Here is a 16,631-nt window from a genome sequence, read left to right as displayed (position 1 = left end):
TGGGAGTGGTTCATCAGGAATCGGGGAGGCATCTGTGCAGCTTTGTGGCAATGGATGCCACGAAAGCTTGAGTGGGCTCAAAGGGAGGCTGGAGAAAACTTGGAAGAAAGATCTGTTGAGGGCTACCAAGCTGGCAAACCACATCAGGCATGGGAGCCTCCCCAGAAGAGCTGGGGTCTGGGTAAGTACTCGGGGAAAGTACTTTTTGCCTGTGCTTGTCCTGGTCCCTTCTTAGGCCCCTTGTGCGCAGCCACAGCAGCGCCCATCTGCGCCATGACCCAGCCCCAAAGCCTGAGCAAGCATGGCCATGCCCATGTAACGCAGGGGAAATGCTCTGGGTGGGAGGCATGTTTGGCTTGCTAACTTAGAAACCTCCAGTTTTAAGATAGACCCCAGCAGTGCTGGTGCCAGTCTATGGAGAACTGACTGCAGGCTCAAGGTCTTATGAAGGGTTATAAAATCCTCAGGAAATAGGTGCATCTGACTTGTCTATGGGAATGAGCTTCCTCGCAGTTGCTTTACTGATATTAATGGCTTATTTTAAGCTGCTCTTTATGTTGCTGATGTCTGCATCATTAAATCTGTCTTCTGTTGCAACCTGGACAAAAAAAGACCCACTTCTTCAGGCACAAACGTTGATAGACTGCATGTGGAATAATTGGAGATAAGGACGCAATAGGCTGGTTATGTTTGGAAGCACTAATAAATCTGCAGGCATGTAAGTGATTGTGACAACCGACTGTGTTCAGCCAAAAATAAGTAAGAAGACCCAGTGTTTGCCTCAGCAAGCCTCTGCAGAGGATGGCACGGATGTGTGGAAATGCTCCTGTGCAGTATGCTTGCATGCTGCTTGTGCCAGTGCTGCCAGGCACCTCCCCAGGAGCATCACCTCTCTGGCAAGGATGGTGATGGATGCAGCCAAACACACTCTTCCTCAGTGATGAACGCTGAATGGTTAGCGTGCACAAAACCCACACAGCTCTAGGTGAGAAAACCTGCATCTGGCTTTGACTTCTTGCCACTAAGATGATCAGGGAAAAGCACTCCCGCACCCCAAGCTCCCTGCTAGGAATACCGGCCATCTCCTTGCTGCTCGGCTTTAAACTCGTCACCACCACTTTCAGGTGGTTTTTGGCCCTTTGGGAGAAGTTGTGCTGTGCACTAGGGAGGTAAATTGGGGTGACAGGTTTAGAGCAGCTCTACCCTAGGAGATGATCCCCATCACAGCTAGCCTGCTGCTGCTCTTCTATGCTATGGTTCCCAGCCACCCCTTATACAGCTTGGACAGGCAGGATTATGTTAGGGGAAGGGATGGGCAGTGTGTAGGAAGGTCAGACTGGAACCATAACTAGAACACAGGCAATTCCCTACAATGTTTACTGGGTTTCTTGAAATCTTACTGTGTAGTTCAGCTGCCAATGAAATTGTTCTGTAATGTAAAGCAAAATTGCTCCCAAGCTCCTTTCTTCTAGAAACATAGATTGAGTCTGTCTTCTTTTATTGCAGACAAGTACAAGAATCTCTTTTCAGTCTTTGGTGTTGTGGGCATTCGTATCAAATACGTAGGTGCCCAAACTGCTGGTCTGTTTGTCAACAGTTTGATCTAGGCTCCATGATTACACTGGCAAAGATTTCTTAGTGAGGAGCATGAAGGGGGAAGAAGAACCCAAACCAAAATTAAAGAACCCCCCCAACCCTCTCTTGGATGGTAAAGCATCACTGGCAAACTTCCCCCTAATGGCAAAAAATGAAATAATTTAAGTTTATTTGAGGGAGTGGCTGAATATATGGGGCACAAGCACTGCTGGCTTCTGAAGGTCTCTGTTTCATGTTTGCTCCTCTGCCTGTCCTGCTGCTCAAGGCTCTCTACAGGGCTGGAGCGGGCGCAGGAGCACGTGACGGGTGCTGGCTTGTCTCCCACTTTGCCATTTTGTGCACAACCATCTCAGCTTTCAACACTTGAGCCTGGCTGGAATGGCTGGGAGAGAAGTTTGGGAAGCAGGAGCTGATGCAGCAGTGTCTGTAGGAGCCTGCGGGAGCAGTGACAGTTTTGAGATATGAATTACTCAGCAGCCACGGATAACATTAATGTCCACATTAACTACTGCACTCATTGAAGCATCTTACAGCATGGATTTGGTGGGATCTTCAAAGTGGCAGCTTCTTTGTGCTGTAAGTAGATGTGTTTAGGTGCCTCCATGACCTATTGCTAGCGCCTGCAGGTTTGGATAGTGTGTCAAGTTGTTTAGAGTTGTTTTTATTCCTGATCCTTGGAAAAATGCTTATTTACTGTCCCTGTAACCTTCTGTCACAAAATAGTGAATTATTTTTAATTGCTTCCTTCCTCTTTTAAAGAGTTGCAGGACACAAGCTAGTGCAGAATTCCTGCCTGCTCTTTATATTGTCATTAAAAATAATGGTAATAGAAGACTCTTAATTTAAGACCATCACTCTGGGGGGATATGGAGGGGAGAGCCAAGGCATTCTAGTAAACATTCCTTGCTAAACTTCCCAGAACACCCTGAACTGGGGGCAGAGGAGTAAATGACAGAGGAAAACAGTGCCTGTGCTTTTACTAGCCAAATATTTGTACTGCTCATGTGTTCACCAGGCTTATCACGTGCACCATGTTCAAAGGAAAAATACAGGATGTCCTTATTTACTATTTAACAGAGAAAAATGTAGTGAAAGAAAACTGCAGAGGAATCTAGACAACTGGAGCAAAGGAGAATTGGTAAAGGAGCGTGAAATAAGCTTATCCGGAGCCATGTGCTGGAAAAATGTGGATCACTGTAGTATTGTGCTCGTCTGTCATCAATACTGTGCTCTAACACAAAGAGTATGTTGCTGTTCCTGGGCTGTAGTGGAGCTACATTATTTTGGGAATTGCATTTAAAAGAAATAATCTGGGAGAAGGAAAGAGATGATATCCACATTCAAAAGAAATGGTGCACAGCGGAGAACTCTGAACCCTGAGCTCTGAGGGTCTCATAGTTTACTTGTAGCTTCCAGACTGCAGCCTGACTTTGCACAAAATGTTGGGTGGAAGTTGTCAAGCATATTTAGATTCACCCATAGAAACTTCAAGGGCAATTTGACTGAACCCCTCTAAATGTGTATAAACACATAGCTTGAGGTTAAACCTGTAACTTCATTGACATAGAGAAGCAAAGCCTTCTGATAAAGACAGGCTAATGTTTGTGAGTGCTAAAGAGAATAGTGCATGTTTCTGGGAATGAAGTAGGGTAATTCCCCAAACTAACAATAAATAGTAAATAATAATAAAAAAAATATGTATTGGTCTCAATTTCTTTTCAGAAGACAACTGTGAACTCAAAATAGCATTTCTCTTTTATTCGATAATGATAAAAATAACTCTGGCTCCCTTGTTTAAAAAGAAATGTTTTGCTTGTCTTGTAGTCGTGTGCAAATCTCATTCAATCTGTAGTTGAAGCCCAGCTGGTTAACTAGCAGAGGGAAAAGCAAAGTGACATAAAATACTTTAAACCAAGGAATTTAGATCAAAATATTTTCTGCCAGAATACTGGTTCTTGAATTTTAAATCTAGAAAGAATATAAAGATTAACTGGTCAGATGTTATATACAACAGTCAGTTCAGGAATCTGCTGGTAAAAATCCACGGAGGCTGCATATTACACTGGATGTCTTTCCTAGAAGGAAGTTCCTGAATTTCCAGGCTCTGAACTGATGGAGAAATTTTTGTGGTCCATGGTAATGTGTTACAGTTGTTAATTACTCTAGCTACTAAAAACATACAAGTTATTTCTAGTCTGCACTTTGATTTACAACACCCGGCGAATGTCTCCAATGGATTTAGAAGCCTTAAGGAACTAATTTTTCTGTTAGTCATCTTGCAACCACACTGGGTAAACATTATTCCACATAAAGTGTGACTTCAGTTAACTCTTTGACTACATGTAACTCCCAAACTTCACGCAGCTCCATAGCTCATGTGGCTGGATCAGGTGGTAGAGGGGGATGCAGAAGAGCGGGAAGAATCTTGTCCCAGAGAAATGCCCAATTTCCACTCTTTGGAGGACCCATGTGGTAGCAACAACGGTCTTAGCAGCAGGAAGCAGCTGCCATGTATGACTCTCAAAATAAATCTTGATGTGATGCTGTGTAACCAAAAGGCATCTTCTCTGCCACCATGAGCAGTCTGTGCCTGCAGGACGACGGTCTGGACACAGCCTCCAAATGGGAGGGACCTTAAAGCTCATCCAGCTCCAACCCCTGCCACAGGCAGGGACCCCTTCCACTAGAGCAGCTTGCTCCAAGCCCCTGTGTCCAACCTGGCCTTGAGCACTGCCAGGGATGGGGCAGCCACAGCTTCTCTGGGCACCCTGGGCCAGCGCCTCAGCACCCTCACAGGGAAGAGCTTCTGCCTAAGAGCTCATCTCAGTCTCCCCTCTTGCAGGTTAAAGCCATTCCTCCTCGTCCTGTCCCTACCTGCCCTTGTCCAAAGCCCCTCTCCAGCTTTCTCGTCAGCCCCTTTAGGCACTGGGAGCTGCCCTAAGGTCTCCAAAGAGCCTTCTCTTCTCCAGGATGAACAAGCCCAGCTCTCTCAACCTGCCTCCGTAGCAGAGGTGCTCCAGCCCTCCCATCATGCAGTTATCATGGAGTGATGCCTTCCATTAAACTCACATATAATTGGAAAGGGAGCTGATGTATTGATTTAGAAAAGAGTTGGGGCTGCTTAGAATGATCTGGTGTCCCCTGTGCTAAAGTCCTTCATCAGAGGTCAGGCCTTTCCCTGCAAAACAGAGCCACTCAAGTGCCCCAGGGTAAAATGTGGATTAGGTAAAAGTGAGATTGGCTCACTCATCGATAACAGTGGTGATAAAAGCAGGTGGTGGCTTTTTGTGTCTTTTGAGGTTTTGGGAGTGTTTTGGTTTGTTTTGTTTTTGTTTTGTTGGGATTTTGTTCATTAGCTGCTTTTTGCTGTTGGTTTTGCTAGGCCACTGCAGAATGCCTCAGTCTCCTTTCCCACAATATAAACAATGAGAACAGCTATGTCCAGCTAAGTACTGTCAAAGAACCACCAAGAGCCACAACATCTAGAATCACTTGGAACATTCGCCATGGGGACACTGATCAATGTTTGCAGATGGGTGTTTTGCACAAAGATGATACGGGAACTGCTAAAGCATCTCCTGCAGAGCCCTTTCCCAGCAGACAGCTTCTGAGCTTTATTCCCCAGCTTATCACTATTTATTGCAACTAGGAGGAAGCTGAATGCTTTCAACTGAGCACTCTTCACCTTTCTTCAAAAATCAGAATTACTTGAAATCATAGTGTTTGGTGGTTACTGTTGACAAGCTCTAAACACAGTTAATGTTTCAAAAATGCCATAAAGAGTTTTATCTACATCCTAACAGTGCTACAACCACTACAAACAAAATATTGGATTTATGAAAATGACGGTGTGATTTAAAAACTAGCTGGTTTTTTGCTTTGGAACAAGGTCTGAAATGCAACATTTCCCTTTGCATGGGAATCTGTCCACATTGCACCTAAATTCAAAGGAATAGTGAATTCAGCTTAAATATTTGCCGGGTTATACCAAGGAAAACAAGTCTTGTAGATAGTATCCACTATACTGAGCACCTTTGTTAAAGAAATAACCTTATATTAATGTAATTATTAAATATTCGAGGGTGCTGAGGCGCTGGCACAGGGTGCCCAGAGAAGCTGTAGCTGCCCCATCCCTGGCAGTGTTCAAGGCCAGGTTGGACACAGGGGCTTGGAGCAAGCTGCTCCAGTGGAAGGGGTCCCTGTCTGTGGCAGGGGTTGGAGCTGGATGAGCTTTAAGGTCCCTTCCAACACAAATCACTGCCGCCCATTCAAGGCCAAGGGCCCCCAGCTCAGTCACCCCCCCCTCTCCCCGCGCCCACCAGCGCCCCTGCCGCGCTCCCAGCGCCGCGCGGTGCATGCCGGGAACTCAGCTCGCTTCCCTCCCCTCGGCCAGGTCCCGCCGCCATCGGACTGCGGCTCCCGGCGTGCCCTGCGGGGGACGCGCCTGCGCGGCCGGGATTCCTCGGACAAAAACCTTCCCCTCCGGGTCCGCTGCCCTTACCGGAGCGGCGCTGGGCTCAGCCCGAAAGCGTGAGGGGGAAGAACGGGGCCGGGTGGCGGCCGGGCCCATCGCCGCTGCGGAGAGGCCGCGGGGAAACCGCCTCCCCGGCTCCAGCCAGCAGGACTGGGCGCCCGGCGGTGGGTGAGTGGGAGGGCGGGACCGGGCCCCGCCGGTACGAGGCGGGAGGGGAACGGGACCATTGTCCCGCGGGTCACTGAGGGGAGGCCTCACCGTCCGTCAGCGTGGTGGGGCCGCATCCCTTGTGGGGTTCTGGCTGTGCGGGTGGGAAAGGCCGGGACGCGGTATTCAAAGGGCTCTGTAGGTCCTTCCTCACACCTTCCTGAGGGGCGGTGGCGGGGCCTGCGCCGGACTCTCTGCACCCTCCCAGGCCGGGAGGCTCTTTGCGCACCGCGATGCCGAGCACCCTACTGTGGACAGGGGGGGTTTGTGCGCCTGGGACGAGAAGCAGGGATCGGGACCGAGCCCCTCGTGTGAGCCGCTGCCCGAGCCCAGGGGTGGGGGTGCCGGACAGCTCAGATGAGGAGTTCTTGCAGTCACATGCAGCCGGCGGCAGGGTTTTAATGATTCTTTTCTGTTAAAACCTAGAGGCCTTTAGGGCTTGTTTTCTCCCCTTCTATATACCAGGCACCCGAGTCTCACCCCACAGGTGGCTGATCTGCACAGAAGCTGCTGTCAAGGGGAGCAGGTTACCTGGGGGGAATCAGAATCAACTCGATTGGGAAAGACCTTTAAGACCAGCAAGTCCAACCTTTACCCCAGCACTGCCAAGGCCACCACTAAGCCATGTTGCTGAGGGCCTCATCTACACAGTTCATGAACCCTTCCAGGCATGGTGACTCCCTGGGCAGCCTGGTCCAATGCAGACCACCCTTTTGTTGAAGACATTTTTCTTAATATCCAGTCTAAAGGGCAGGAGAGCTCGGCAGAGAGACTCAGAGGGTGCTCCTGCACAGTGGCTCCTTGAGGCTGGAGTTCAGTCAGGGTGGGTTTATGTGTAGCAATGTGTGTGTTCCAAAGGACCTTGCTACCCAGCAGCAGAGAGTTGTTATAGAAGCCTGTCAACCTGATGTTTAAGGGAGGTCAGTGTAAAGTCATACACCTGTCTGAATGTGTAACATGATCTGCCTCTCTTGGATTAATTACAGAGTTTTTAATTATCCTGTTTTGGGTATCATCTGTTGTGTTTCCAGTTCTTTAATTGCAGGCTTAGTGTATAAGTTGCTTGAGAGATACATCTGCATGGTGACTGTTTAATGAGTGCAACCACCCCCTTGTAAGCTAATTGTGTAGCTGAGGAGTTGTCAGTGCGTGTGAATCTTTGGGTTAAGAGCTTGCAATAAGGAGCAACTCTTAGACTCTGTTTATAAGCATGTCTAGGGGTTTTTTTCTGCTTGCCTAACTTGAACTCTACAATTGAAATAACAACCCCTATGAAACATATTAAAGGATAAATAAAAGTAAAGGCTTATATATCCATTAGATAAATCAGATGGTATAAAAGTTTGTCCCCCACATTATGGACTGGTAAGAGGCTACAGTCAGCTCTCTGTCTTATCCATCAGCACATGAGAACCTTTTCATAGAAGTTTGATTGAAACTCGTGTTCCTCTGTGTCCTGGGTTCAGCAGTAGCAGTCATTTTTTCTCCTTCTTAGTAGCTGGTGGAGCACTGTGTTTTTGACTTTCGGCCTGGGAACAGTGCTTATAACACCGATGTTTTTAGTTACTGCTCAGTAATATTTAGTCTGACCAAGGACTTTCTGAGTCTCATGCTCTGCCAGGGAGGAGGGGAAGCCAGGAGGAAGCAGAGACAGGACACTTGACCCAAACTAGCCAAAGAGTTATTCCATACCACAGCACATCATGCCCAGGATGTAGAACCCGGAATGGCTATATCACTGCTCAGTCGGTGGGTGGTGAGCGGTTGTATTCTCTTCCCTTGTTATTTCCCTTATCATTATTGTTATTGGTGGTAGTAGCAGTGGTTTGTGTTATACCTTAGTTACTGGACTGTTCTTATCGCAACCCGTGGGAGTTACATTCTTTCCATTCTCTTCCCCGTCCCTCTGGGAGCAGGGGTGGGGGAGGAAGTGGGGGAGAGTGAGCGGATGAGCTGTGTGGTACTGGGCTTAAACCACGACAGGCAGTGACCCGGAAGGGAGATGACTGCTCTGTCGAGCTGGGTTTCATTTGGCAGGTGGTGAGTGATTGTATTCTCTTCCCTTGTTATTTCCCTTATCATTATTATTGGTGGTGGTAGCAGCAGTGGTTTATGTTATACCTTAGTTACTGGACTGTTCTTATCTCAACCCGTGGGAGTTACATTCTTTCAATTCTCCTCCCCATCCCTCTGGGAGTGGGGGAGGAGGAAAGGAGGGGGAGTGAGCGAAGGCTGCATGGCTGAGTTGCCGACTGAGTTTAAACCATGACACTCTGTAAGACTGAGTTTGTTGTTGTGGTTTTGGCTGGGATAGTGTTAATTTTCTTCCTGGTATCTGGCATAGTGCTCTGTTTTGGCTTTAGTCTGAGAACAATGCTGATAAGCAGTGCTTATCCTAATCAAGGACTTTGTCTCTCATGCTCTGCCAGTGAGGAGAAACACAAGAATGCAGGAGGGAGCACAGCCAGCATGCCTGACCTGAACTAGCCAAAGGGAGATTCCATACCATAGGACATCATGCCCAGTATGTAAACTGGAGGGAGTTGTCCAGGAGGGCTGATCACTTCCTGGGGACAGGCTGGGCATTGGTCAGCAGGTGGTGAGCAGTTGTACTGTGCAGGGCAAAGTTTATTCCTTCATTTCTCTCTCTATTTTCTATAATTATTGTTGTTATATCTTCAGTTATTGAACTGTTCTTTTCTCAGCCCTTAGGTTTTTACTGTTTTTCCTGATTCTCCTCCCCATCCCGCTGAGGAATGAGGGAAAGCAAGTGAACAGCTCTGTGGTACTTAGTTGCCAGCTGGGCTTAAACCATGACAGCCATTTTCTGAAAGAAAGTTACTGACATGTTCCCAAACTCTTGCTTATGAATTGACTTTTATTTCTGGTTTGAGATCCTGGGTGGAGAGAGACTTCTAATAGGATTGACATAAATGCTTTAATTCTTAGAAGAACATGTGTGATAGATTCAATGAAAATCACTGTTCTGGTTCATTTGGTTAAATACGGTAACAGGAACAAGGGAGAAGATACAGAATGAATTAAGTGACCAAATAGAGGGGCCTGATTCCTGCTGTACAATGATGGGGTAATGAGTTTCACAGGTTTCCCAGGGTGGCCTGATGCGTGCTATGTTGGGAGGAGCACACCAGTGTGGGCACAGGGTGGTTCACTGCTTGAAACTACTGTACAAGGTGTATGCTTCAGTCACTATATAGCTGGCATCTGGACGATTCTTTCTCAAGGTGTTTGAACACGAATAGGTATTCATTGTCAGTTTAGCTCTTTGTGGGAACTCCAGAGAAATTGAAGGGGGTTTGTTTGCTCTTAAATCAGTTTGACCCTTTTGATCCCTGTGACCATTGCAGCGTGACATAGAGATCCAAAGGATCAGCTCGCACTAGCGAGGATGACAATTTCTCACTCTGGAAAATGTGCCAGCACCAATTTGTTATATTTAAATAAATACAAATGGAGTTTAGACTAACTCACTTCTTAGATATTATGTGTAAGTCTTGATGGGCAGGAACTAAGGTAATTGTTACTCAACACGATTGTCATGTTGACTAAGTAAATGTAGTTACACTGGTAAAGACAAATTATTGGATGGTCAGGACTGCTGTGATTAATATTTTGTTTACATGGTTTCACTGTAATTTATGAACGCCTTGGTGCTGCAGTAGGGCACTGCATACTTAAACACTCCAAAATTCAGTGATTTGTTCCCCAGGTCTGTCTGGCTTTAATGCAGCAATGATTTTACACTAATGGTTTTTTAACTACTCCAAACTGGGTAATAAGTTCACTTCTGTATAGTTGCCTTGTGAGGTACGTAGTTAAATACTGCATTTTCATTTATATCAAATTTCATCATTATATGATGGTTTATATTGGAATCTTTAATGAAAATCAAATTTAAATATCTCTTTGCAAACATACAGACTTATGAATGAGAGAAATCAGGTGCTTCTAAAATAATAGTTGCTCAAATAGTGGTTTTCTTTTTTAATGTCTATGAAGAGTAGCAGAGCTACATCTAGGCTGACTAAAAGTCATCAATCATTAGTATCATGAAACTGCCTAGAAAAATGGGAAATAATTATTACTGGTTTTAGTGGGGGAGTCTCAGAGTGGTGTAGTGAGCACTCCTAGCAAAGTGATGCTGGTTCTGTGTGACTTTGTGTTGTCTCAGTGTGCTCTGGTGTGTTGAGCACCAGGTGTTTCCCCTCAGAGCTTTGTTTGTTAGAGACCCTTTTTCTCTTTCCTGATGGCTTTTGGTTGCTGACCTTCTGCATGGCTGCCCTTGAATGTAAAAAAATAAAGCAAGCTTAAGTCAGGGAGCACTACAGTAGGGATCTGGAGCAGTGTGTCGCTTTACAGTGAGATCATGTTGCCAGGTTGCATGCTTCTGCAAATCCTTTCATTAACTGGAGTGGGATGTGCTGTTGTAAGTAGTTGCTGGTGGGTTTTGTTGGAGTAAGCCCTAATGCAGAACACTTGGTGCTGCATCTTGGTGTGGCTGCTGTGAGTTGAGTCCATGTGGTGGGAGTTGGATTGAAATGATGACAGCAAATGTCCCAGCTGTTGTGTTTAATGGGTCACTGTTGCTGCACTTGTAATGGTGTGAGGTGTGAATGGGAAGAGTATGCTTCCCAGGAAGCTGCTCCTCAGGTGAGACTGTGTTTCTGTATTCCTGGTGTTTCAGACTGGAAAGTGATATAGCTAAAGGCTAGGGAGATAAATGCACTATAGTTTCAGTGAGCAAAAGAGCAAGAAGGCTGACTTGAATCATGATGTGCACCTTTCCTGAACCAGCCGCTTTGCTGTTTCCCTTTGCTGGGAAAAAAGGCAACAGAGATACTTCAGAGAGTATGTGAGGGGGGTGAAGGGCAGAGCCCCCATGGTACATTAAAGCTTCTTCAGGGCTGCTCTGCTGTACTTCAGAGTTATTTTTTATTCGTTTTGGGGGGAGGGGGGTAATAGCCTGGGTTCTATCTTAGCTAACAGCTGACCAGGTGTCATAGTTTAAGCCCAGGCCGCAAATTAGAACCATGCAGTCTACTTCCACCCATGCCTTTTCTTCCCCCACTCCTGGAGGGAAGGGGAGGAGAATGGAAAGAATGCAACTCCCACGGGTTGAGATAAGAACAGTTTAGTAACCAAGGTATAACACAAATCACTAGTGCTACCACCAATAATAATAATGATAAAGGAAATAGCAAAGGAAGAGAATACAACACCTCATGACCTGTCGACCGGTACCTCGCCCCCACCCAGCAGTGAGCCAGCCCTTCTTTGAACTCTCAGTTTACATCCTGGGCATGACGTGCTGTGGTATGGAATACCTCTTTGGCTAGTTTGGGTCAGGTGTCCTGTCTCTGCTTCCTCCCTGCTTCCCCTCCTCCCTGGCAGAGCATGAGACTCAGAAAGTCCTTGGTCAGACTAAACATTCTGACCAGCAACTGAAAACATCGGCTTTATCAGTGCTGTTCCCAGGCCGAAAGTCAAAACCACAGCACTGCACCAGCTACTAAGAAGGAGAAAAAATGACTGCTGCTGCTGAACCCAGGACAGTATCCACCCCTTATTCCATACCATTCACGTAATGCTCAGATCCCACATTTTCAATATACCATCACTCTCATCTCAGTGCACTCTTATCTTAGTGCACGGACCAATCCCTATAAAGCTTCTGAGTCCATTCGGTCCATGGAGCACCTCCCCTATGAAGATAGGCTGAGAAAGTTGGGGCTGTTGAGCCTGGAGAAGAGAAGGCTGCGTGGAGACCTCATAGCAGTCTTCCAGTATCTGAAGGGGGCCTACAAGGATGCTGGGGATGGACTGTTCATCAGGGACTGTAGTGACAGGACAAGGGGTAACGGGTTCAAACTTAAACAGGGGAAGTTTACATTGGATATAAGGAAGAAATTCTTTACTGAGAGGGTGGTGAGGCACAGGAATGGGTTGCCCAGGGAAGTTGTGAATGCTTCATCCTTGGTGTTCAAGGCCAGGTTGGATGAGGCCTTGGGTGACATGGTTTAGTGTGAGGTGTCCCTGCCCATGGCAGGGGGGTTGGAACTGGATGATCTTAAGGTCCTTTCCAACCCTAACTATTCTATGAATCTATGATGTTGGGCTCTGTCTCTTGTAACAGTCTTTTGCGGCAGGAAAGGCTGTGTGCAGTGTTCACACTCATGAATAACCTGGGCAGTAGTGTCCATTGCTAAGTCCACCCCTTGATCATGAGTCCATCTCTATGTTGCATCTCTGCCCTGATGGCCTGAAGTGTCACGGGCCCACCAGGCTCAAAATAATTCACCCTCCCCTTCAGCAGTTTCTGCAGCTTGTCACTGGGGACTCCACAGAGCTGCCTTCCATCTCTGACACTTCCAAAGCACTGGAGGGTCCCAGTGGACTAGATACTTGCCCATACTGTCCCACACACCCTGCCACTCATGACTGTCCAGCCTTGGGGAAAACCTCTTGGTCCTCCTATATCGTCGTCTAACCCTAGACAAGACCCAAACCCGACTCTGCTTAACTTTCAAGATCATACAAAATGGTTGTGGCTGAAACACATTCTGTATGTGTGCCAACATGCTGATCCCCATCACAATCAACAGGCAGGTCTCAACAGTATTAAAAGGCCATTCAGAAACTTCAAAACTCTCAAACGATGCTGTAAATGGTCTGCGGGGGAGGGGCTAGGAGTGTAAGAGAATGTCTCCTTCACAGGTTGACCACCCAAGAAGGAGAAAAAAGATGTGTAATTGCTAAGCACTTCTATTATATACCTCCCAAAGTGTAAAAGTGGTGACCACACTGGGAACATAAGCCAGATCAGTTTCATGATCAATGATTCTATTGTTTTACAAGTCATTACCATAAAGTACAATGAGACAAGAACCTTAGCCCAAGCTCCTCACTTGATAAACACTACCACAGCAAATACCGGCTGTAAGTAAGGTACAACATGCTGAAACTGTGATATCAAACCCAACAACTTTGAGAGCCAATAAATCAGCATTGTGATGAGTGACTATTAATCCCCCCTCCCCCCCCCCAAAAAAAATAATGCTTATCACAAATACGATTAGACACACTCTGGTCAGATCTGTTGTTATCTCAACCCTTCGAGCCCCACATTGGGCGCGAAAAAGAACTGTCGTGGTTTAAGCCCAGGCCGTAAATTAGAACCACGCAGTCTACTTCCCCCCCCACACTTCTTCCCCCCGCTCCTGGAGGGACGGGGAGGAGAATGGAAAGAATGTAGCTCCCACGGGTTGCGATAAGAACAGTCCAGTAACTAGGGTATAACACAAACCACTACTGCTACCACCAATAATAATAATAATGATAAAGGAAATAACAAGGGAAGAGAATACAACACCTTACCACCCGTTGACCGATACCTCGCCCCCACCCAGCAGTGAGCCAGCCCTTCCTTGAGCTCTCAGTTCTACATCCTGGGCATGACGTGCTGTGGTATGGAATACCTCTTTGGCTAGTTTGGATCAGGTGTCCTGTCTCTGCTTCCTCCCGGCTTCCCCTCCTCCCTGGCAGAGCATGAGGCTCAGAAAGTCCTTGGTCAGACTAAACATTCTGACCAGCAACTAAAACCATTGTTTTTACCAGTGCTGTTCCCAGGCCGAAAGTCAAAACCACAGTACTGCACCAGCTACTAAGAAGGAGAAAAAGTGACTGCTACTGCTGAACCCAGGACATCAGGCATGTGTACATGATGACTTCTGTAGCCAATGAGTCCAGGTTTGTACCTCCAAGGCAGCCAACTTCTATCTGGAGGAGCTGACAGTAAGCCAGAAAAGAGAGTTTGAGTTGACTGAATGCCCTCTAGTATCTCCATATTGTCTCTCCTTCCTGTTCCTGGTGTCAGGAAGCTTAACCCTCTTGGTTTTGGTGTAGGCTGTAAGCAGAGTTAAAATCTGTCAGACCTGCCTCTGCCTCTTTGCCTTCGATTGAGCTGCCTCTGAACATCTGGAGCTGCTTTTGTTTGGTGTGGTCCAGTAGTCTTTGTATTCCAAAAAAGGCTGGTCCTCCATGGAGGTAACATGGATGTTGCTCATCTGAATTGATTCATAATCCATATGCACCAGATGCAGATGGTGAAGAACTGGCAATGTTTATGTGGAGGAACTCCCAGATCCTTTGCTTCTGTATCTCTTGGGCTACGGCTGGTAAAAATATTTCCTTTCAAAAAATAGCTGCATGTACCTGAAGGTAGGGCTGTCACACAGTCTGAGCACCCTTGCTGTAAGCTTGTTTTGTTTCTGCTATGTGTGAGCAGTTTAGTGGTTCGGAGGAGCTGAAAAAATTGTTCCTGATGGATTATTTGTATAATTTTAGGATGATCAGTGACATGACGTAAGAAGGAAAATAAGGCATTCTAACAGGATTGTGTAGGTCAGCTATGAACACACATTGGAGAGTGAAGGTGACAGTCTCCTAAACCTGTGTGTGCTGCAGCTAGGGTGGATGTGTTACAGAAAATTAGAAGACCCAGTGGTGGCAGGTTTGCATCCCAACAGTTTCTTTGCGAGGTTAGGTCAGAACTATCAACCTTAACTCCCTCTGAAACAAGAGAGCACTGAACCAAATTTTAGGAAAAATAACACAGATTTTCAGCCAAGATCTGTTTAAAAAGATTCATTGCACTTAACAGCTTGTGCATATTAATCTCTACAGTTTGGAAAGAACCAAATTCTCTCCTTTGTCAGAAGGCCAATATTTGGGCGGAGTTAAGTATGCTGAAATTGTGCCCAGAAGGCAAGGAAGCCCACGGGTGAAAGCTGCAGGAGCCAAGAAGCGGTGTAGCTTTGTTAGATTTAGTTTTTTGTAGGGGTATATTTTGTTATGTTCCTTTTTATTCGAGCTTTGTAATGAAATGTGTGTTTTGTACTCTGCTAGAATAACTTTTTTTTCCTGAAATATCAAAAGTGACCCCTGGGGATCTAGCAGGAGCTGGGCTTCTTTCCCCTAAGGAGCAGCAAATCTGCAGTGATGTATAGGATCAACTCATATTTTGGGGTTCTTGAGAGTTACCTTCTGTCTGTGGCAGGATTTGATTTACTGTTGTAATGTGAAGTGAGTAGAGAAACATGCTTTGGCATCTGCAGATACTTTCCTGGAGAGTAGCAGGCAATGGATAGATTTATCATTTGGGGAATACCCACTTGCACTGCATCTGATGAAGGGTTGTTGGTATTGCTTATTAAGGCTTTTCTCTACGAAATGCCTATTGCTTCATCCCTGCCCTAATTTTCCATGTGTCCTCTATATGCTTAAGTAAAAGGTTTTCTTCATAAAGCTTAATTATCTTTTTGCTTTTCTTCTTTGTCTGACAGGCAACTTCTAGAGAGAGTATCCATTTCAGGTGCATTTATTGAATTTGGCATGTGTGCCCCTGGATGAGTACAGGGAAGATGGAAAGAAACTGTGTTTTGTGGTTTTGTTCTCTCTTGCCTCGAGTATTTCTACTTTTTGCGTCTTAAAGAAGAAGCCAGAAAGAAACATGGGGAGTGAGATACATGATGGTTTGATTTGGCTTCCTGTAAAGCCACTTGTTATTTTGTCTTTGGCTTTCTCGTTATAAAAGGAAAATCCAAGGGGTTTTCTAGCAATATATCCTGGTGACCTTCTCATCAGACAGCGTGCTGGATATGTCCGAGATAATTTTCTTTGTAACAGCTGGTATGGAGCTGTGTTTTGGATTTGTGCTTGAAACAGTGTTGTAGTTCAGGGATGTTTTCGTTATTACTGCTTCTGAGTGGTGCTTAGTTGCTGTCTGGAGTTAAAACGCAGCCAGGAATGTCTAAATGCTACATCCTTGGTACTTTACCAGAGTGTTTTGCAAAGCTTTGTTCATTGTTACAAGCCTTTACGTGGGCAAAGGCTCATCTTGGCACAGTTAAGCTGAAGGATTTATATGTAATTATAACTAATATTAGCTGATCTGGAAGTTCTTTTTTAGCAATATGTGATTAAGATGAATAGATATATGATAAGTGGTACTCTGGCAGCCACCTATAATTGTTCAAAGGATGGTTTTTAAATTGGCCTTTTTGTGTAGCATGTTGGTAATGGGTATTACGCTTTTCCCAAGGCTTTGCAGTGGGGATTTGTGTGACAACAAAATGGAGTCAAGATATGGGGTGTTGTGTGACCACATTGGGCAGTGGGGTTGTCACACACTCTCTAAGAGCTGGATCTTGGAAAGGCAGCCAGGTTCAAAAGATCTACTCTTTTTAGATCTACATTTATTCCTTCTAATAATAAACACTGTTCCAGTGGTACAGATATAGTGGAGAAAACTGTTGTTTTAAACAGAGAAACTGGC

General features: G+C 45.9%; 1 protein-coding gene across 9 annotated transcripts in view; it reads left to right on the top strand.

Annotated features, from left to right (window-relative positions):
• The first annotated feature begins 6,081 nt into the window (after window positions 1-6,081).
• GTF2I (general transcription factor IIi) overlaps window positions 6,082-16,631 on the top strand; it is a 75,881-nt gene continuing 65,331 nt past the window's right edge. For 7 of the 9 annotated variants that reach the window (XR_013958097.1, XM_080630324.1, XM_080630322.1 and 4 more), the window contains exon 1: window positions 13,931-14,044. Coding sequence is in view for 6 of the 9 variants with exons in the window: in XM_080630324.1 (XP_080486450.1) it covers window positions 14,016-14,044 (29 nt within the window). In the remaining 3 variants the exon portion in view is untranslated. Of the gene's footprint in view, window positions 6,239-13,930; window positions 14,045-16,631 lie in introns of those variants that run through there. The other 2 variants (XM_080630320.1, XM_080630318.1) reach the window with 2 other exon arrangements.

Source organism: Psittacula echo (assembly GCF_963264785.1).
Source record: "Psittacula echo genome assembly, chromosome: 15".
In the NCBI taxonomy this organism is placed as follows: domain Eukaryota; kingdom Metazoa; phylum Chordata; class Aves; order Psittaciformes; family Psittacidae; genus Psittacula; species Psittacula echo.
The sequence above is the reverse complement of the archived record's forward strand: the minus strand, read 5'-3'. Positions and strand labels throughout refer to the sequence as shown.